The sequence below is a fragment of the Cavia porcellus genome, unplaced genomic scaffold (genome assembly GCF_034190915.1).
Source record: "Cavia porcellus strain 051 isolate PalLab524CR breed Dunkin Hartley unplaced genomic scaffold, mCavPor4.1 scaffold_24, whole genome shotgun sequence".
Classification (NCBI taxonomy): Eukaryota; Metazoa; Chordata; class Mammalia; order Rodentia; family Caviidae; genus Cavia; species Cavia porcellus.
In genome coordinates this window covers 20,347,609-20,366,711 of record NW_026947507.1, presented here as the reverse complement: position 1 = coordinate 20,366,711, position 19,103 = coordinate 20,347,609, and the positions used below count along the sequence as shown (strand labels likewise).

General features: G+C 32.6%; 1 protein-coding gene across 9 annotated transcripts in view; it reads left to right on the top strand.

Annotated features, from left to right (window-relative positions):
* Wdr17 (WD repeat domain 17) overlaps positions 1–19,103 on the top strand; it is a 111,029-nt gene that overhangs the window by 88,434 nt on the left and 3,492 nt on the right. For 7 of the 9 annotated variants that reach the window (XM_063234733.1, XM_063234732.1, XM_063234726.1 and 4 more), the window contains 10 exons: positions 1,014–1,078; positions 4,004–4,136; positions 4,597–4,688; positions 5,692–5,791; positions 6,733–6,872; positions 9,306–9,326; positions 11,355–11,466; positions 14,466–14,607; positions 14,889–14,991; positions 16,046–16,147. In XM_063234733.1, the coding sequence (XP_063090803.1) occupies positions 1,014–1,078; positions 4,004–4,136; positions 4,597–4,688; positions 5,692–5,791; positions 6,733–6,872; positions 9,306–9,326; positions 11,355–11,466; positions 14,466–14,607; positions 14,889–14,991; positions 16,046–16,147 (1,010 nt within the window). The remainder of the gene's footprint in view (positions 1–1,013; positions 1,079–4,003; positions 4,137–4,596; positions 4,689–5,691; positions 5,792–6,732; positions 6,873–9,305; positions 9,327–11,354; positions 11,467–14,465; positions 14,608–14,888; positions 14,992–16,045; positions 16,148–19,103) is intronic. The other 2 variants (XM_063234728.1, XM_063234734.1) reach the window with 1 other exon arrangement.

Below are 19,103 nucleotides of genomic sequence, written 5' to 3'. Positions count from 1 at the left end.
AGAACATTTACTCTTGTAATTGTACCTTAGACTTTCTGAAAGTCCCCTTCTAAGTTGCCCAGATGATCATCTTGATTCTGCATTACCATTGGTTTATGCTTGTGCTTTGTGTGTTTAAAACTTCCAGTGTACTAAGCAATTACAAGGTTATCAATTTAGTTAATAAGAGTTAACAGACAACTCAAATAATTATGATTTCATTTCGTTTAAGCTGTACAAAGGAAATGTTGCTGTAGAAAAATATAAATAGTCTGTTCATCAAACAAAAAATGATCTATTTAACATAATGTTGAAGTTAATTACCAGTTTTCTATCCTTAATTGTGGTAGAACCCAGTATCTTGGAGAGCCTTAATTAAATTTCATTTTGATTCACCTATTGCAATTTCAGAATATTTTTCTCTTGGCTCCATCTTAGTCTTGTATTTGGCAAAAGCCATATAACAGTCATCATCAGCCTTAATTGAATAATGACTTTTTTTCAATAGCAGTCTAATTTTTAAAATAAGTATTCCTCATTATAAAGGAAGCATGACAACAAAATTTATGAAAAGGAGAAAGCAAAGAATGAAAATAAAAATCAATGGTTTACTTGCTCACTAAAAGTAACAGTAGAATCTAAATTTTAGTATAATTTTGAACAAAAATCCTTATAGAACAATTACTCTGTTACTGTTGGAAGACAAACTGCAATATTTTCAAACCACATATTTGAGTTACTCTACCTTCTAATGCCTTCTTTTCCTTCATCTTATTCTATTTGTATGTCCTTGCTTCTTTCCACTTCTGTTTTCTAGTTTTGAAATTGTACTTTCCCTACTGAATCATAAAGTTTTACATATTTTATAATACATTAGTATTTATATGGAATGCAATAAGTTGAATATGAAAATGTTCTAGGAAATCCAAGAACTCTAAAAATTCTATAAACATGAATTTATTTGTTAAAAGTCTGTCATGAATTACTCATACAATCAAAATAGATGTTTCTGTTCTTTTTGTCTTTTGTTTCAGTGGGACAAAGCTCTATCAATTGCACCAGGGGTCTCTGTGAAATATTGGAAGAAGTTAATGCAGAGGTAAGGCAGACAGTCTGTGTCTAAAGAGATGTTTAAAGGCAATGTTTAGAATAGATTCAATATATAAATATTGTAGTAGCTCTTGAGATTTCTTCTTCTTATATTTTCTTAAATATTAATTTTACCTCTATTGATACAATTAATGAATTGGTTACAAGTCATTTTGGTATTCTTATAATTGACTTGAAATCTTCTGAGGAGAGCAGAAAGTAAATTTCTCCATATCAGTGGATGAATAGATATATCAACAAACACGCTGATTGATTAATATATTGATATTGAAAATAAGGCAGAAAATTTTCTGAAGGCTATCCAAGATTGTAGAATATTCTGCTGGAAATAATTGCAACTATTTTCCCTGGAGACACTAATTACTACAATATTTTCTTCTTAGCTATGAGTGAGTTTCCAATTATAAAGAATTACCCAACCACTAAGAAAATTTAATTCAGTGTCCTTGTTTTAGAAGGTTACTGCAACCACCAAGAATTTTGTGAAGGAGTATTAGTCTCCTAAATTTACCATAGCAGATTATTACAAATTGGGTGGCTTGAAACAATAGAAATTTATTATTTCACAGTTTTGCAGACTAAAAATTCCAACATCATTTTATTAGCAGAGTTGATTCCTGTTGGGCTCTGGGGGAAAATTGGTTCTGTGCTTTTCCACTAGCTTCTGGGCTTTGACATTTTGGCATGGTTCATAGACACATCACCCTCGTCCTGGCCTCATCTTCATATCGCACTTTATGTCTCTGTAGTTAACTTTCCTTTTCTTGAAGGATACAATCGTAATGAATTTAGAGCCTACCCTCTCCTAATCCAGCATAATGTCCCATTGATTTAATTAATTACATATAATTCATAATTTCATATATTACATATAATAAATTACATACTCAAGTTTATTTCCATATTTTTATATTCACAAGTATCACAGTTTAGAATGTCAATATGTTATTTACATAACTCATTTCAACTCAAAACCTAAAACTTCCTATTTTATGCTACTATATTCTTTTCTCACATTTTTATTTACTTTCCACTGAGTGACAATCATTGTTCTAGGCCTCTAATGTACTATTTAATGTAATTATCTTGGTTCTGATAGTAAGAACAGAACTCTGAGTTTTTCTTTTATAGGATATGGTTTATGAAAATATTAAATTGCTACTTATACACACAAAACTCAGTCAAATCTTAAATACCATTTACTCTTTTCCATAAGAAGCAAACTGTTACCTTGTACCTACTCTCCTCTCAGTATGTTAAACAACAGGTTGGTGCTAGCCTTCATACTGTAGACTCCCAGGATCTTACATACTTATGAATTTCTACACCCTCACAACACACTTGTGTTTGTAACTGTTCCCGCTGAATCCTTAAAGGCAAGTTAGTAGTGAATACTTACTTCATAAGACATTGTTTCAACCTCAGCCAAAACTTGATTAAATACCATTTAATACCAAGTTAGAGCCATTCCATGTTAATAATGTGGAGAATGAAAGTAATGATTATTTGATATTCTGTATGAGTGTTAATACAGTTTTCCAGCATATATCAATGTTACTATGCCACTACATTGCTTTCATAAATTTTGTCTTTACTAGTACCTGTTTGCAGTACATAATATTTACATTCCTTATGAGTTGGTACATTACACACACATATTGATTCCTTCATTCCCTTTCCCTCTCCTCTCCCTCCATCTCCTGCTCTACCTCCCATCTGAGAAAAATTTGGCTACAAACAGTGCTCTTAGGACAGTATTTGAATCAAATGGGATGTAAGATCAGTAATTGTCTTTGGGCATGTTGAATTTGAGATTCCTTTGTAACTTCATTAGTAATGTCAAAAGGAAATCACTGTATGTTAACCTAGGTAGAAATATGCACAACATAAAGGATTTTGTGACCTTAATAAGAGTTGTGATAGAGAAAAGACTGAAGCAAGATTAGAAGGAGTTAAGTGGAGCAGGGGGAGAGAGGGAGCGAGGCAGATAGATGTACAGGTAATTTTTCCAATTATTTTTTTTTGCTTTTTTGTGTATTTATTTCTTTTTAATAAGCATATTTTTACAATACATAATTTTTAAATTCCTTATGAGGTGTTAGTACATGTACAAAACACATCTGCATGACATTTTTAATCATTTCTCTCTCCTTCCTCTCCATCTGTTGTTTCCCTTTTCATTTGAGAAAGGAAACTACTTCCTAAAATCCATCTTTTGTTTTGCTCAGACAACACCTGACTTTTTTCCTGCTCCTTAATCTACAGGATAGTCATAAAATAGACTCCCCACAAACCCTGAGTTTATAATTCATAGATCATTCAGAGAGACTGATAGGTGGTCTCTCCAGAAAGACACAATATTATTTCTAAACAGATTCTTTTTAAGCAGCTTGTTTCTAAGAAATCAAGATTATGTGGAAATCATGAAGCTGTTGGGGGATACCCCAGTCACTCTGTGAATTGGAAACGGTGAACAGTAACCAAGCATACAAGTTATGTTTTTACCTTCTCAGAGATTAGAAACTGAACTTGAATTAGTTTCAGTATGGCATACATTAACATTCTATGTTATTTTTAAAGAAAACAAAGCTTAAATTTTAAGAATGGGATTAACTAGGTGATACCCAGGGGGTGAACAGGAAGAAAGACATGTAGACAAGCAGAAAATGATGGGTGCAGGGACAGAGACAGGTGTGGAATCAGGTACATGTGCATTTTTCCCAGGCGCCAACATTATAGTCCTGTTTTTCTACTCATGTATCTAAAACTAATTTTCTTTAAATTTCCTAGCATAGGCACTTAAAAATATTCTGCATCTTTTTATTTTTATGTTCTTGTAGGATACTTTTTATTTGTTTTGAAGATACTTCAGTATAGGTGGTTTGTACTATTTGTTACTCCTTATTTTTATTAGGAGAGCTGACCAGTTAATCCAGGAAGATAAGGATGATGTCATTCCATACTGCATAGCCATTGGTGATGTGAAAAAACTAGTTACTTTTTTTATGTCAAGAGGTCAACTTAAAGAAGCTCTGCTCATCGTACAGGTACCAACACTTGAATATACTAGACACATACCCTGGTGGGTGGGCAGGTAGAAGGGAGGAAATTGTGCTGATGGGGAACCTTAATGCACTTACAGACATCAGATGGCTTGGTTTCTGACCCTCACCCCAGCTTTTTTCCTCAGCATTTGAGTTTATCTGCATTTACAGAACTTAATTTAGATCTTTAATCATTCACTCATATCTGAGCTCTATATGCTGCTGACAGTGCTTATATAGCATGGCATTTGAACAACTTAAAAATCATTTACTTGAAGCTTCATGTCAGTACTCACAATGGAATAACAAATGTTGGACTCTTTTTCTCAAATACTAAGTTTATTTCCAAATCTTAGTAAATTCCAAACATTATTTAATTATGATTTGTTCAGAACAATATTCTGAAATTGGTCAGTTATCAACAATTAGCTAAAGATTAATTAAAGGTTTAATTAAATTCTAGGCTGCATGTGAGGGAAATACGCAAACCTTACATGTTTCTACATCTAAAGGAGCTTCACACTCTGATGATATCAACAAGGAAGATTTTAATGAGTGAGTTATTTATTCTTTGTTTTGGATCCATAAATTTAATGGTGGATTTCCCTTTAGGAGCTTTGGAGAGCCATGGAGTTGGCCTTTTTCTGTATACCAAGGACTGGCTGTTCATCTTCAGCTGTTTCTCTCTATCGTGTAGCTTCATGACTGCATCTATCCCTAGAAGAACAGGAGAATATCATACATGTGTACAGAGCCCACACACATTTTATACAGCTTCCAGAAAAATAACATACTTCAGTTAAGAGGCAGCAGCCAAAGCACTAAGTTCTTAAAAACTGATGAAGCCTTTTGGGAAGGATTGGGTGGTAAACATGAAGTATTCTTCATCTTATTAATGTTTACTCTGAAGTTAGTATATGTAACATCCTAGTAAAGTTCATAATCCCATGCTTTAAGTCAGCATTAGTGGATACAACAACATTTATTTTTCTTTTAATGAAGAAATACAAATAGTTATTTTGAAAAGAAGCAAAAATTAGAATTGCTCAGCATTTCAAATTCTCTAAACAATGGGATACTAAACTATTAGGATACTTATCAAGTAAAGAAGGTCCATGTACTGTTATACAGATAGTGTGCTGGGACTAATGTATTCTTTTCTGCATCTTTGCTGGTATGAAAGATTCACCATACAAAAGTCGTATTTTGGACACCATCCAGACTGTGAAAAATTTCATTTCCACTTGTAATTCTTCTAAGGTTAACTGCCTCTGCAGCCGAGCTGTCAGTTATTCTGTGTGTAGAGTGGTATGTGTTAAAAATCAGGCTTTTCCGACAATTTTGAGAAATGAGACTGTGAAGGGTTATCAGATTATATTTTGGAAAGACAACTTTCATGGCATTTTTCCCAAAATTAAAGCCTAAATCAAGGATATAAAAATTAAATGCTATTTGGCCCATTAGTTACTCATCAACAATATTAGTTTATATTTGCCATGGAATCCTTATGTTAATAAAGGGTATCTTTTTTCTTTCTTTCTTTCTTTCTTTCCGCTAGACTTCTGCACAAAGTCAGTAAAGAACTGGCAGAATGGTATTTTCAGGATGGTCGAGCAGTGCAAGCTGCGTGTTGCCATCTGGCTGTCGATAATATTGAGGTACAACATTTCAAGTTGGTGTATGTGATGAAAGCTCTTTGATGTGTCATGGTGTTTGAGAGGGAAGGATTAAGTGACTTCTATGTAAGATACAATTTTGCATGCTTTGGAGCCTGAGTGATGACATGCTGAATCAGTGCATGTAGACACTGTAGACTATGTGCTCTCATGTGTTTATTTTTATCACAAGTTATGTATTTATAAAAACCTCACTTTAAATATTTCATCATGGATGAAATATTATATTCATAAATAAGGGGTAATAGCATGTCACAAAAGAAAAAATTGCTGAATTTGGAACCAAAAGAACTAGCCTGGAGTCCTGTTTCTGTCACATACCATCTTGTCAGTTAGTCTCTCAGAATCTCAGGTGTCCTCAATGCTAAAGTGAAGATGTGAATACACCCTCATGTATAGTTGTTTTGATTATGATAATGAATACAAATGAAAGAAAGGACTTGTTTTTAGTATACTTCAATACATTATTCATAGTCTTATACTTTTAAGGTACATTCCAATTGACCCACACATATAATAAGAAAAACATTAAGTAATTTGAATTTATCCTCAGATGTATTGGATTTGAGAAATAATTCATCATTGTGCAATCTTGAGAAAGCTTTTTAGAATTTATATTCTTTTCTGATATACTGAATGACATGATGAGAATACTGCAGAGTATTACTAATTATAATAGAAGCAGTATTTCTAAAGTCTCAAATGCTGACCTGATAAAATTCCCGGTATGTCCCATCATCTGCTTTTTAACATGAACAATTTAATTACTCTTATTTAGGTACTATATAGGAACATTATAATCAATATTTTGTAGCAGTAACTGTTCTACAAGTTAATTTTTATTTACTTTATAAGCTTGGAGGGGAATGATAATTCTACCCAATATGTATGAAACTGAAGAAATTATTTTCTTATTGAGCAAGCTTGCTATGGCCTACCTAATTCGTGGAAATGAGCTGGAGCTGGCAGTCTCAGTGGGTTCAGTACTAGGAGAATCTGCAATGTCCGCAACCCACTATGCCTTGGAGTTACTGGCAAGAAAATGCATGATGATTCCCACATGGTAAGAATTTCTAAATTATCGTGACATGTGTTTTTAAAAATATTATACATTTTACTTGATAAGATATGCGATAGGAAAATATAGGACCTACTGTCTTATAAAAGATATTGTTAGGTTACTGTTCTGATCAGCTTTCCTGTCTCTGGGACAAAATACTGGGTACCTGCAACTTACAGGAGAAGGTTGGTTCACAGTTTTAGAGGTTTTATTTAGTCTCTGGCCAGGTGGCTCCAAGTCAGAAACATTGCAGCCAAAAGGCCTGGAGCAGTAATGCAGTTCAATTTATGGTAGATAAAAAAGCAAGACAGAGGAAGAGACCAGGGACCAGATATAGTCACAGGTCACACCATCCATGACCCACTTCCTCTAACTCAACTGCTCCTCCTAAAACGCCCTTCAGCTATGAGCTCAAACCTGTTGATGAGATTGACACTTGCACAATCCAGTCACTTCTACAGGAGTGTCTTATTCCAGTCATGTTGATAAGATTAACCGCACTATGAGGAAATGGTGACAGAGGAATTAAGCAACAGTGAGAACAACCATATTATTGTGAAAATCTACCATTACTCAGCCTGAAATAGCCTAAAATTTCATGTTTCGAGCACCTAAATTGTCATGGAATAACAAATATGTACTTCTTAAGAATATCAGGACCATAATTTCTTCTTAAAATTTTCAATATCTATACTTTCTTTTGTGAAATACTGTATTCTAGTTTAGGCCTGAAAAATAGTCACTTTTCTAAGTGAAAACAATAACAAAGATAGTTTTTGCTGAAGACTCACAATAGGCTATGACTCCAAACTCTGGCAGAGCTCCTTAGAATCCCCTGAGATAACCTGAAAATGAAAGTCAGAACAGTTCTTTCTCAGATTTGCAGAGCCTAATCCTAGATTATGCAGTCTATCTTTAAGAGCATCTCTAGGAAAGCTATCTGTCACTGAAGAGATGTTTGCTGAATAATGATTTTAGTTTTATCTTCTCTTCTTAAAATCTCAATAAACTTCATCAGGACACTCACCTGTTCCCATTACACATTTCATGATGTATGTATACATACACCATTTTTTTACATATACCCTTTTGATAGAGCCATAAAGTGATTATAATTATTGAGTGGTACAATAATAATAATAATGTCTATACTGCTTACTGTATACCAAGCACTATTTTAAGCATTTTGCACTTGATAAATAGCTCCTGTGAAACAGTTTTGATTTGCCTGAGGTCTCAGTTGTATAGCCAAGATTCGGACCTACATACACTGGTTCTAATGTTGGTACTCTTAGCTACACCACCTCCTTAACTGTAGCCAGCTTAAAAAAAAAAAGATCACACTTTCTATTCCCCATTTTTTTTTTCTGAATCTGGAAGATTCATACTGAATCAGAAATTTAATGGTTGGTCTAATTTTTATACATACCTTACCATGATGTAAGGGCTTCTTCCTCCATCAAAATGTAGTGATGTAGTGATTTCCTACCGTTAGCGGGTATATCAGTCAGCTCTCTCATTTCTGGGACAAACTACCTGATGCATAAAACTTAAAGTAGAACTTTATTTTTGGTTTATGGTTTGGAGGTTTCAGTCCTGGACTGGCTAGCTCCAGTGCACAAACTTCCCAGTGGAAGTGTCTGGAGGAGTAATGCTGCTTATTTCATGGTGACTCGGAAGCCATGCCAGTTGAAAGAGTACCAGAAAAAAAAAGGAATAGGAACCAGATACATTCCCCAGGGTCATACCCCATTCACCAAGAAGTGCACATTAGTAATCTGTTAGCTGTCTCTTAATCTCATCAGTTTGATAGTCACAATTAACTGTCACAGCATGAGAGGTTCATGTATTTAATACTGATCATCCTTTAAAGGGTATCCAAACATCCTCTGTCAAGAACTTTATATAGTCAATTACAAAGGTACTATGATTTGTTTTAGGTCCAGTCAAAACATGAACTCTAACTCAAATTAATGGCTAACTCCATACTAAAACTCACTATCTAATCTAATGAAATGAGATTACTTTTAATGAAGGTAAAACATACCAAACACATATATTTAAAATATGTTTAAATATCTTCTAACAAGCTATATGTCTTAGTTACTTTTAATTAAAATGAAACAACTTCCATTAATTTTAACTCTGCCTGCAAGAATTCCTCCCATATATAGTCATAGATACACATAGACATGTGTACTAGAAATCAAAATAAAGTTCAAATTCTAAAGAAAATATGGTGCCAACTTGGTTAATTTCTAGAGAAATCTATGATCTTTGTACTATTTAGTAGAGTTCTAGAGATTAAAATACAGTAAATAGCTATAAAATTTAGAGAAGTTGCATAATTTTATAAATCAAAAACTTCATAATTTTTACATTTACTGATAAAAATTTGTTTCTACTTGATATTCATATTCAATATTTTCTTTTTAGTTTTCCATCTGTTGGATACAGGTATCACCTAGTTTTATTTTTAAAATTTTATATGTATACTGTTTTGAATATTTAAGAACTGTCTATATAGGGGCTGGGCATTTAGCTCAGCGGCATAAGCACCTGCCTTGCAACTGTGCGGTCGTGAGTTTGATCCCTGGTACCTATAAAAATGAAAATGAAAAAGAAAAAAAAAAAGAACTGTCTGTATATTAAAAACTGTACCTTAAATATTTTCATTTTTCTTCAAAGACTACCATTTCATATAATTTATATGGCTAGTTCAGCAAATAAAATGTAACCAGCAACAAATCAGAACAGTTCCTATAATTTAGGTACAAAATCATTCATGAATACACTTAAAATTTGTAAAATAAGTAAATTGTGGATTTCTGTAATTGCAAATAATAACTAAACTAAGCGAAGTAAAGTAAGCATTCTCGTAATGAAATTTGAGTTTAGATAATTTGTTTGGTTTGTAATACTGAACACACACACACACACATACACACACACATATTTGCCCTCCATCCATGTTCTGAATTTTCAAAAAATAGAAACTAAAAAAATTGTTCACTTTACTATAAATTTCACTAAATTATGATACAATTCTTTGGTTAGAAAATCATTTGTTCCCAGTTGATAAAAGTTTAAATATGGTTTTAGTGAAGCTTTTCATAAAGTATAAAAGCAAATGCTAATTCTATACTCTCATGGATAATATTTAAAGCTTATTAAATTTTGTTAGAAAATATATAAGTCATTCCTGCTTTTTAGCGAAAACCGGTAAATTATTTTAATTTGGAAATTTAAAAATCCTCAAAGTTTTACCTACTGGTATATATGACATTTTAAGAGGACATTATGTTTAGTGGTTATGGGAAAATAATTTAGTAATTCTCTGTTGATCTTATATAGAAAATTATTTTTAAAATGTTGAAGTACTAAAATATTTTACACGAAATTTGATGGTATCTCTCTAAAGTTTTATATTAATTCTGAAAACCTTAAGTATCCTAATTTATAATGTTACTGTTGGAATAGTGTGTGGGGAGGATGTTTAATAAAATGTTGGATTTGATACCAGATATTACAAATTATCTTCATTTATGTTGTATAACCTCTAATCTTGATTAAGCAGTCTTGTGTTTTTAAGAAATTATTGATTCATGTAAATATGCAGTATATATTTTATTAAAGTCTTCATGAACAACTGGAAGACTTTCCCCTCAGTCTCTGGTGCGCACCTTAATAAATTCTCACTTGAAATATCACCTATTCTAAAGTCAGTCTGAATATTTATATACCAATTGTTTGAAAAATTAAAGACATTTGGATCACTGAAAATTGGGTATTTTCTGAATTACAATACTCTTCACCTAATGATTTGAACAATGTATTTTAGGAAAAACAACTTATGAAGTGTTAAATTCATATCATTTTATATTTTTAAAACTCTTAAAAGATTTATTCCATTTATTCAGTCTTTAAGAAACAAAAAGTTACATTATATCAATTTCTACTGAAATTTTAAGAAATATGCAGAATTTCCAAAAATCCTAAACTCTATTAATAGAATTTCCATTATTGCAAAGATTACAAGAGTTGGGGCTGGGGATTTAGTTCAGCAGCATAAGCGCCTGCCTTGCAAGAAGGTAGTCGTGAGTTCGATCCCTGGTACCGACCAAAAAAAAAAAGATAACAAGAGTTGACTCACAATATTGGATCTATAGTTTGCTCTGAAAAACATCCAAAGCTACTTTGGTTAGAGAATTATAATAATACCCTAGGTTGTAAATATGTAAAGACTCTTATATGTAAAGTTTATTTATTTAAAAAATACTATATTTAGGAATTTGATAATTTATTTTTCACAATCTTTGATCTGTAATGTACATTTATAGGAGTTTCATGATTAACTAGAAAATTAGCACTGTTTGTGTAAGTTAAAATGTAAAGGAAGTACATTAGAGGAGTCCCCTTTTGAACTAGCTAAAAATCTCACTTTTATATCATTTTCTAAAATTTTTCCTTTTATTTTGTGAATAGGAATTTGGCAGCCGATCTTCTGATGATGATTCCTAATAATGAACTACATTTAGTAAAACTCTGTGCTTTCTACCCAGGGTGTACTGAAGAAATAAATGATCTTCATGAGAAAGTATGTTTGATGATATTTAAGATTCACATTTGAAATGCAGTATAATGGTTCAACTAATTTAAAGTTGATACAAATAGAGATAACATGCATAAAAATAAGTGTGTGTTCCCTTCAAGATTCTTATAAATTCAACAAAATTATAACAATGTCACATTTATTGAGTTTGTGTGCTTTGCACGTTAAATTTTTACATGTATTCGTACAGTACTTAAGTGTAGTGAAAACACGACAAACACAGAACATTGTTCTATTTTACAAGGCAAGTAAATTCAGAGAGAAGAAAAGACTTGCCTAAATTAATGAAAGGTGAAGTAGGAATTTTGACTTTCACAGGACTTTCTCCAAATCACAGGCCTTTCCTCTATACCAGTTTACATTTGAAGGATTTGTTTGCTAACTTTCTAAAACAGACAATCTAAAGATCTTTCAAAACTTAATGAAATATAAAGAAATTCATAGGCATTATTCTAATGTATTTAACAAAAGGCTGTACTCCTTTGCAGACTATGTGAATTCATATATGACATTACACATAAATTATTAAATGTTTAATAATATTATCTATATAAATTGCAGCACATTTTTATATTTCAGTTATTAATCCATTAAAATGAGATTTTTTGTTGGTATGAGTAAAGACCTATAAAATGCAGTTGAATGTAGATCACAAAACTATCCACATGGTATATGATTTCATTTTGAAAGTAACTGAATATATAGTTTTATTTTTTACATATGTAAGAAAATGTTTAAAAGTTCTCTTAAGAAAAATATTAGTATAGTAGTTTTTGAACCTTGAGTTTTTTTCTTCAATGGAACATATATTTACTTAATATTATGTTATTATAAATAATCCAAAAGTATATGTGGAGGGATGGATGTGTGAAATCACAGAAAATATTTGTGAAAGGATAAATGTCAAATGTTATCAGTAGAAGCTGGGCACAGTGGTGTCTTGGTTACTTTTCTCTTGTTGCTGGGACAAAATACCTCACAAGCAAAGTTAAAGAGGGAAAGGTTTATTTAGCTCACAGTTTGTGGAGGTTTTAGTCTGTAATAACCTGGCTCCAAGGCGGGGTGGCGCGGGGCAGAGGAGCAATACCTCAAGGCAGCAGCAAACAGCAAAGGCAACAAGTGCCAAAGAGGGGAGAGCAAGCCTCATTCTTTCCTTATGTTGTAAGCTGTGCACCCTTCCCCTTAGAGCGGGTATAGCACTCACACCATCTCCATGCTCTCCCCTTGCACACAATGAGGATGTTTACAAAGTGGGGAACCCGGCCCTACTAAGACCCTTAGACAAACTTCTAAACTTCTCAAATCACACAGTGTTAATCACCCATTGCAGTAGCACATGCCCGAAATGCTATTATTTGGGAGGCTGAGACAGGAGGATTGCCATGTGTTTAAGGCCAGCCTGTACTACACAGTGAGAAATTGTCTCAAAAGAGCAACAAAAACCAGTTATCAGTAAATTGTAAGATTATGGAAAATCGTAACTTCTTTATACGCTTTATACTTCTTGACTTTTTAAAAAATAAGCTGTACCCTTTTGTAAACAGGGTAACTAAAAGCTATGGGTTTTTTTTTTTACATGTTTATTTTGTGTGTGTGTGTGTGTGTGGTGTTAGGGATTTGTGATAAGCATACTTAAAATCTTTTAGCTACTTTTAAATATACATTTTGGACTGTAGTCATCTTGCTTTGCAACAGAACAGCAATACAGTACCTGTTCCTCCTGTTTTGCTGAATTCTGTATCATTGAGCAGCACCTCCCTTTCTTCAACCTACTGACACAGCCAAGAAGACTATTTCCCTGGTCTTCCTCACACATTCTAAAAGGGTGTAATGAGACTTTCCAGTCAGATTTCATTAGTAGCTCGTTACAAAGATTAGAATCTATAAAAATTTTAATAACTTGAAGTTTCACAAGCAATACTAAAATCCATCTTCAAACATGTCATTGTATAATTTGGGGAATTTCAAAATAGGACAAGAATCACTTTTATATTCATTTGAGAATGAAATTTCAGAGAGAACCATTTTGATTCCTTCTATCCTTTGCATTTATTACAGCAAAGAAGCTTTTTAAAAATTCTAGCTAGACACAATATCTAGCCCCATACTAGTTGGTTGGTAAATTATTGTTGATTCATAAGTAAGGATGCCAGAAGAGAAGCTGTATATGTGACAGTTCCCTTAATTCAGCTTATTGTCATTCTTTTGAGAATGAAAGATCTGTAATAGTCATTTTACTTAATTTTAAACAATACAAGAATTTCAAACTATTCAAAAATGCATTAATACATAAATTGAATGAAGTAATGTACTCTCAGTGCTGTCTAGAAGCAAACTTTTGAGTTTTAGAAGTTGTAAGCACGTGTGGTTTTGATATAAAAGATAACTTAATCTCTATCCATATTATATTACCACAAAAATTTGTGTAATGGAGGGCAAGACTCTCAGTTTTAACAGAAAAAAATGCGTATGTGGTTTTTCATGTTGTAATGGTGAAAATTCTTGAACCAAAAACCTCTAGCTTGTATGCATTTCAGAATATCTAATCTTAACATTTGTGTGCTTTTTAGCCTCTTTGAAATAAAATTGTGTAGTCTGACAGCTAAACACAATAGTAGTTAAGAGCACATATAATGATGTACCTTTTATGTTTGCTGCATTTAGTGTGACTTTTGACAATGTTTCTTTGTTTGTTTATGTATGTTTATTCTAGATAACTGATTTTGATAAATTGCCCATCACTTAATTCTTCCTCTTTTATTAGGACTTTGACAAAAACTACTGATTCATAACTAATGACACACTGTTCTTAGATATTAAAGGTATTTTCATAAATATATACTCAATATTAGTAATCTCATTTACATTTATTTTGAGCAACATAAATTAATAAAACAGACTGGATAAATGGAAATATTTAGTACTTATCCTATTGCTTTTGTCCCTGTGTTAGTAACATCGTCATTAAATCAATTGTTTCCTAGTACAAACTACCCATGGCAGAAGAATGTCTGCAGTTAGCTGAGACAGCCCATGCAGATGGCAATGTGTTTGACACTATAAAATATTATTTATTATGTCAAGAACCTGAAAAAGCCCTTCCTATTGGTCTTGGCTTTGTTAAAGGTAAGTTTTAGGTTGATAATATAATTTTAAAATCTACTCATTTATTTCATCTTATTGTTCAAATGAAGATTTAGTTATCCTAAATTTAAGAAAGAGCTTACTATTGTAAAGTATGCCATGTCTTCTGACTTTACAGAATGGAAACTTAAAAGACACTGATTAAAAAAAATAGTTATAATCTAAAAAATAAAACAGACTGTCTGATACAGAATTAGTTACATAAATTAAGAATTGATAAATACATTTTGAACTTATATTCAGAGAATCTTTTATTTTCCCAGAATGCATCAGTAATTCAAATTGGACCTTGGATACCATTTACCCTGTTCTTGACCTATTAAGTTATATTCGTACTGAAAAATTGCTCTTGCATACTTGTACTGAGTGAGTACTTTTTCTCCAAACTACAAAAGAGAATCAAATGTAAGGTTTTGAAATGGTTCAATTATTGGTGTTTAGATCAAGAAATAGAATCATATTTGACAGGTACTGCACTTACAGAAAACATATTTTTTGTCATTTTCTTTTTTAAAAGCACAGAAGTCAACTTGAAACGAACATTAAATATTAGCTGCCCCCTTAATGTCTAGTGTGTGTACTGATGTGTGTGTCTGTGTGTACATATGCCTATATACATTACATTCATGGCCACATGGTTCAAAGAAGGCAAATTCAAAGCTTTCAGACTATTTTGAGTTTCAAGTCCTCAAAAAACTATTGATTATGTTTGCTAAATATTGATTGTATGTAAGATATTATCTGAGGCTTTGATTAACAAAATATAAGTACTAGGAGACAGAAAATAATGCCAACTCTAAATTTAAGTATTATTTAAGGACATTGTTTTCTGCATATCAGAGTCAGCTCTGATTTGAAAGAGAGGCTTTGGAATTTTGTTTTGTTTTGTTTTGTTTTAAATCTGTGTGGAAAAGATGACTTAGCCTGAGAAACTGGTAAAATTCCCCAGCAGAAAATATAGTAGAGATGTCCTGCCTTTTCTCAGAGCCTGTACAATGTGCCACCGGTTCCCAAATTTGAGCAAGGGGTTACTTAGAGATAAATGTTATGAAAATGATGTCGGGGGGAGCTGGAAAAACTGGGTTAGTGGTGAGGCACTTGCTTGGTGTGCTTTAGGCCTTGTTTCAGCCCCTAGACTGAAAGGAAAAGAACAGCCATGAGGAAACAGAGGAAACAAGTTGGCAAGAGTTTAAAGCTACTTAGAGACTTTCATCCTAAATTACAACGGATGATATAACAAGAATGTCTGAATAGAAATTAGTAAATGATGTAAATAATCTCTCAAATTACAAAATTTTCTAAACATGTTGGTAGAGATTTCACTCATTAGACTATATGTTCAAGTACATGAGCTTGTACCAATGAGAATAATATTCTACACCTCAAATTTTGGAATTAAAAAACATATATTCTCTTACAGAGCTCGCAATGAGTTACTCATACTGTGTGGTTATATTGGTGCATTATTGGCTATCAAGAGAGAGTACCGAAGCATTGTTCCAGCACTTTATGAGTACACAAGGTAAAAAAAAAAAAAAAAAACAAACTTTTTTGTCATGGAATTAGAGAATTCTTTTTGTGAGATAGATAATCTGTAAGTGGATTAAAAAGCAAGTATATTATTACATTCAGGTAATGTATTATTATCAAATGTCATATTAACATGCACTCTTTTATTTACTCAGTCTGTGATTTATAAGAATGCAGCAGTTAAATACATGAATTAATAATTCATTAGGCTATAAATACTGGAATCTTAATACTAGCTTAAGTATTTATATAGAGTTTGCTGGTCTTGTGTATCAAGACACTTGAGGTAAGCATTCCAGAGCTGTTAAAGTTATCCTTGGATTCCATTAAGAAACTGAATTCTTCTCATCTTTCAACTCTGACATTCTTAGCTTCTTTCTTCTTTTGTTAGTTTCCTAAAGTTAAAGATACAAGGTAGCTGCTTGTCCTCTATATATTATACCTACATTCTAAGCCACAAATAAAAGTAAGATTGAGAGACAAAGAGCATTTGATTCAGGAAGGAAAATCCTCCTTAGGAAATCACTCCTGCATCTCACTGGCCATAACTGTATAACCCTACTTTTAAAACGCAAAACTAGGTATGATAGCTTTTCAACCCGTATAAGCAGGAAAATGTAAAATATAATAAGTTTGTGAATGCCAGGTAACACAGTATTTGATATTCAGGCATAACCTGATATTCAGGCATACCAACCAGGCTCTTATATTTTCTAATATGCTTACGCCATTATGATTAAAACTTGTTCTCAAAAAATAAAATTCACAATGCCTTCCATAAAAATCAGTTTTCAAAACTAGTTTGGTAAATGACATAGTTGGTGATCTTTTATAACTGAATGCTGAGAGACTAAGGATATACAGAGTAAGTGATTTTTATGAGTAGCCTTCATATGAGGTAGAAGATTCTGAGAGAATTCTGAGAGGACTCTTAACTCCTACCCATGATAAGGGAGAAGCAGCTGCCGCCTAGAGCAACCTAACCAATAATGTAGGGTTAACGTTATCAGAGTACTCAAGGAACACAGGTTTCAATGCAGACAACATAACCAAGAAGCAGTTTTTAACAGGATTAGAATTCATTATAGGAACACAGGGCTGTACCGCACAGAATTAAAATGATGTTTAACGTATGTTCAAATATTTGGACTTCTGTTGAGCTCTTTTTCTGTCGTTTGTTGTCAGTTTGTCTTCTTCATTTCGTTTTCTGCTCCATTCATTGTGGCCTCTCCGCCACTATTTCTGGAATCTTGGTATTTTCCTTTTTTAGACTATCCTGCAGTATTCTTTGTCGAGTTGAATTGGTGGTTGCAAATTTCCCTAGTTCCTCTTTATCCTGGAAGCACCTTGTTTTTCCATCAATTTCTAGGGACAGTTGGGCAGGATATATCATAAGATAGATAACCATATTACTGAGTGTTTTTTGGATCATTGAACAAAACTGTTTGCACTCTCACTGTTTGAAAGTCCACTTTATATGCTTCAAATTTGTAACTTGAACAACTATTTCTAAGATGAGAATATGTAATCTATTAACTAGTGATTTCTTACTGTTTATTTTTTAAATTTTGTATGACTTGTACCCTTTTTCTATTTTTTTCCTTTTTCTCCTTAAAAAAATATATTTGGACTTCAGTATTGAAAGCAAACAGCAAATCATTCTTTATTATCAACAGTAAAAAGGAGGATTTTATTGTAAGACAGGAAAGATTTTTGAAAATGTCTGGTAAAGGAAAAAAGAAAGAGAACTTAAATAACTCAGTTTTCAAGAACTTCTCTGATGCTTCAGTCCGTGTTGTCTCATCTTGCTGCCTATGTTTATTTTTCTAGCCCACTGAATACACAGTTATCCATTTTCATTCTCAATCTTTCATCCGTCTTTTCCTCTCCCTCCTCCCTCTCTTCCCCTTTCCAATCTTTCCCGTCCTTTCCATACTCTCCTCTAGAACCTTCACCATTATGTAACTGCACTTAACACCTCTCTTCAAGATTTTATACTGAGGGTAGCCTATTCCCAAGCTCTTCAGCATTAAACTCACTATAGTCAGAATTAAAATGAACTTCTCCAATCTACTCCTTCTCCTGTACTCCTTAATGTTGTCATTATATTTCTGCTATCTTGGATTAAAGAATCGTGGGCATGATTAAGTCTTCTCTCTCATTTGGTTTATCTTTAAAAATTTCTTCGTTTGACTAACCTCTCTCCTTTTATTATTTAATTCATTAATTTGTCTCCTTATACATTAAATCCTTCATTTAGCCAGTATTGCTTCCTTTATGAATTCTGTTTATTGGTATACTTTAGGTACACATAATGATCGTGTTCATCATAGAGAATTTGTATCTATTCAGGATCTATCTTGATTCTTCTCTTTTCCCATTCTCCTACTTTCACTTTAACCTCTCTCCTTTTCATTATTTACAAAAGCTTTGTTTCCATTTTTCCTTCTTTTCTCACTTTCTTTCTTTTCCCCTTCTTCCTTAGTCTCCCTTCCCATTTAAACATTCTCTATTTCACAAAATCTATTATACATCGTGCTCCTCCTTATTTACACTTTCAGCTTCTAATGCCAGAGGAACAATGTGTATCCAATTTATTTCATTTAAGGGTATGGCCTCAAGATGCATCCATTTAACTAGAAAGATCTCAACTTTATCCTCCTTTATATTATACATTTTTTAAAAACCACACATCTTCTTTATCCATTCACTGTTGATAGACATTTGGGCTGTTTCCAAAATGTACCCGTTATAAACTATGTTGCCATAAACATAAGTGTGCATATATTGCACTGGTATGCAGTCAGTATGTCTTAGCATCTTGAACTTATCAGGGACTTAATTGTTGATCATACAGTGACTGTTTATACAAAGTGTCCTAAAAATATGGCTAGTGTCTGTTTTTCTAAAATTATTACGGTAAAAGACACATTGACATTGATCCCCTA